Source organism: Ursus maritimus (genome assembly GCF_017311325.1).
Source record: "Ursus maritimus isolate PB19 chromosome X unlocalized genomic scaffold, ASM1731132v1 scaffold_X1, whole genome shotgun sequence".
Lineage (NCBI taxonomy): Eukaryota > Metazoa > Chordata > Mammalia > Carnivora > Ursidae > Ursus > Ursus maritimus.
Window position 1 is genome coordinate 73,240,321 of NW_024423319.1, and position 2,803 is coordinate 73,243,123.

Genomic DNA, 2,803 nt, shown 5'->3' on the forward strand with positions numbered 1-2,803 from the left:
ACTGGGTCGAGCCCCAGTCACTGCCACTTATTGAGGCCCAGGACAAATGCCTTTGCCCTCTGTGAACTCACTGCATACACCTCCTCATAAACTGGAAAGGAGTTCCTTATTCCTCTGCTCTCCCATAGCACCGGATATATTTATTTCATTCGGCTTGTCTTCAAACTAACTGTGCACCGGTCTGTCTCCCCTTGTAGCCTGGGCCTGCTGGGGGTAGGATCTGGGTCTAATTCATCTTTGTCTTCTCTGAAGCATGTAATCTGAGGTCCTTAACATAGTAGGTCCTTAACAGATAGCTGTTGAATTGATTTTTTTCCCCCTTATTTGGAAACCTGTTATGAAGAGGACCATATTCCTAGTGGATCCCTTCAGTGAGGCGGGTAACAATGATTCTTAGACTGGGGCAGGACACCCCACCTCTTTACCCCTAGAGAGCTTTGAAGCTGTCCAGCATTGGTCCTCTCTATCCCTCACCCCTCCAAATGCCACTCTCCCTCCCCCAGAGAAGGCAAAAGACAATTTTAATTCTTTATTTGAAACAAACAATTCCAGAGACAGAAGGTTAGTCGTGACAACAGCTTCTCACTACAACACAAGGGTGGGCATGGCTCACTGAAGGGACAGGCCAGGCGCCTCAGAACAATATATACAATTTAAACAGTGGCTAAACTGGTGACAGTTATAAAAACACAAAAAGGAGGCTGGGGAACAGCAAAGCCAACAGGGAAAAGAACTGGGTACCCCCTTTGCTGGACGCTAATAGATTTCTGGAACTACAAAGGCAAGATGGGGAAGAGAAATGTCGGCAGCGGGGGCGGGACCCCTGCCCACAGCTCCTCACCCATCCTTTGACCACAGATCCCATCCTGCACGACCCAGGGCCCACCCCCCCAGGCTTGGCCTGGCTCTTATGACGGGGGAAGAACAAGAGTGGGGAACCCAGCCCCAGTCCAAGTGAGAAGGTAGTTTTTTGCCTTGGGAAACTCTGTCCATTGAACTAAAGGGAGGCAGTCACAGAAGGGGGCTAAGCGTGTTGACACCATGGCTCATGCCAACCTAAGATGGCAGAGAGAGACAAACACATAAACCAAGGGGATAGGAGTCGGCTCCCCATGCTTAGAGTCATTCTCTGCCTTTGAGGGAAAGAAAGCATTTGGAAGTTTTTAAACGCGCAGCACCAGGGGTTGGCGCTTGCAGGGGCAGGGAAGGGGAATACAGTGGCGAGGGGTTTCCAACCACCAGTTATCTCATGGGAGGGGAAGAGCATCTAGGCTCCGTGTTGTAGGTAGACGGACCCCTCATTACTTTCAGATCTTTCCTTTAAGACCCTTTAGCGTGGTACTGTGGAAGAGTGGAGAAGGGAGTGGACACAGGGCAGAGAAGGCAGCTGGGTTTCTTCCCTTGGCCAAACCTAAGAACGGGGAGCTTTACCTATGTGGGATGGGTCGGGAAACCCAAAGCCAACAGGATCACCAGAGCTATGAACACTCCATCCAGAGTCTGGCCCCAGGAGAAGGGGTTTACTCTGAAGCATAAAGAAAGTGGCCTCACTGGGTTTTGCCCATCACTGGGACCCCAGCCCCTGAGGACAGAGGACTGGGACCCTGGGGTCGTCAAGTGGTAATGGAAGAAGGTAAAAGCCAGGGGTTCCTAGGGAAGGCAGGGGATGGAGGAGGGCAGTCGGGGCCCTTCAGAATGAGTAGCATTGGTTCCCGGGCCAGACACCCTGTGGGATGCGGCCCCAGGACAGATATTGGCGTGAGAGACAGACACGGACAGCACACGGGCTCAGTCCAGGTCTTCCTCCCCAGGACGACCCAGCTCCTCATAAATCTCACGCACGGCCAGGATGCGATTGAGCATACTCTCCAACATGCTGCGGTCCATGGGGATGACGGAATACCAGAGAGGGGACTCCGCGATGCAGGACCGTTCAGGTTGCAGGTAGAAGACATCGTTGCGAGTCCGGAGGCTTTCAGGACTGCCATGGCGGGGAGGGGGTTGGGGGGAGGGGGTGGTAGGACAGAGATCAGTACCAGGGCGAAGTAGACCCCTGGGGTCCCCATGCTAATGTCATTCCTGCAAACCCTCCAACTCACCATTTGGAGAGATAGAACTCATAGAACTTGACCGGGCAGCGGAGGGGATTCATGCGGTTCTCACGCTGCTCTAAGATAGGGGCTTCATCTTCTCTCTTCCGTTTCCCAGGACCCGTGTCTGCAGAGGAGGCAAAGGACCCAGGGTCACTGAAAGCGCAGTGGCGATGAACCACCTCCAAGAGCACGGTCCAGGGCACAGAAGGCCTCGGGACGCCAAACACAGTCTCATAGAGGAATAAAAGCAGAAGAGTCAGTCAGTCTCCCCACACCAAGCAAACGTCCTGTGGCCGGGCGGGGCGGGGGGGTTCTCTGCAGGCCTCCCTGGTTCTCACCACCAAAGCCTCTCTTTATAAAAATCTCCCCCAAATTGATTTCCCAAAGAAGTCACCTCAGAAGTGATGCACACATGCTCACAAAACAGGCCTGACTCTGCAAGGCTGGGCTGGCCTTCCAGGACAGAGAAACAGCCACGGTCCCGGCCCCTGGTACATCAGACCAGGGGGAGGCTTGGGTCCAGAGCAGCGACCTCGGGAACTGCACTCGGATGGGACAGGACTCCAGGGCCAGAATGGAAACCGAGGTGTGGTTTCTGTCATGCCCAATAGCAAAGAGCCAGGGAAAGCCTTTCATTCATGCCGTCAACTCTCCCCCACAGCCACACACACCCAACGGCTTCCTACCTGTCCCCCCCCCCCCCCCCCCCC

At 54.3% G+C, this 2,803-nt stretch overlaps 1 protein-coding gene across 1 annotated transcript in view; it reads right to left on the reverse strand.

The window, feature by feature from the left end:
- Window positions 1–516: 516 nt before the first annotated feature.
- ZMYM3 (zinc finger MYM-type containing 3) overlaps window positions 517–2,803 on the reverse strand; it is a 15,958-nt gene continuing 13,671 nt past the window's right edge. The window contains exons 24-25 of the mRNA XM_040630837.1: window positions 2,100–2,217; window positions 517–1,981 (exon numbers count right to left, since the gene is read on the reverse strand). Coding sequence (XP_040486771.1) covers window positions 1,789–1,981; window positions 2,100–2,217 — 311 coding nt within the window. The 3' untranslated portion in view covers window positions 517–1,788. The remainder of the gene's footprint in view (window positions 1,982–2,099; window positions 2,218–2,803) is intronic.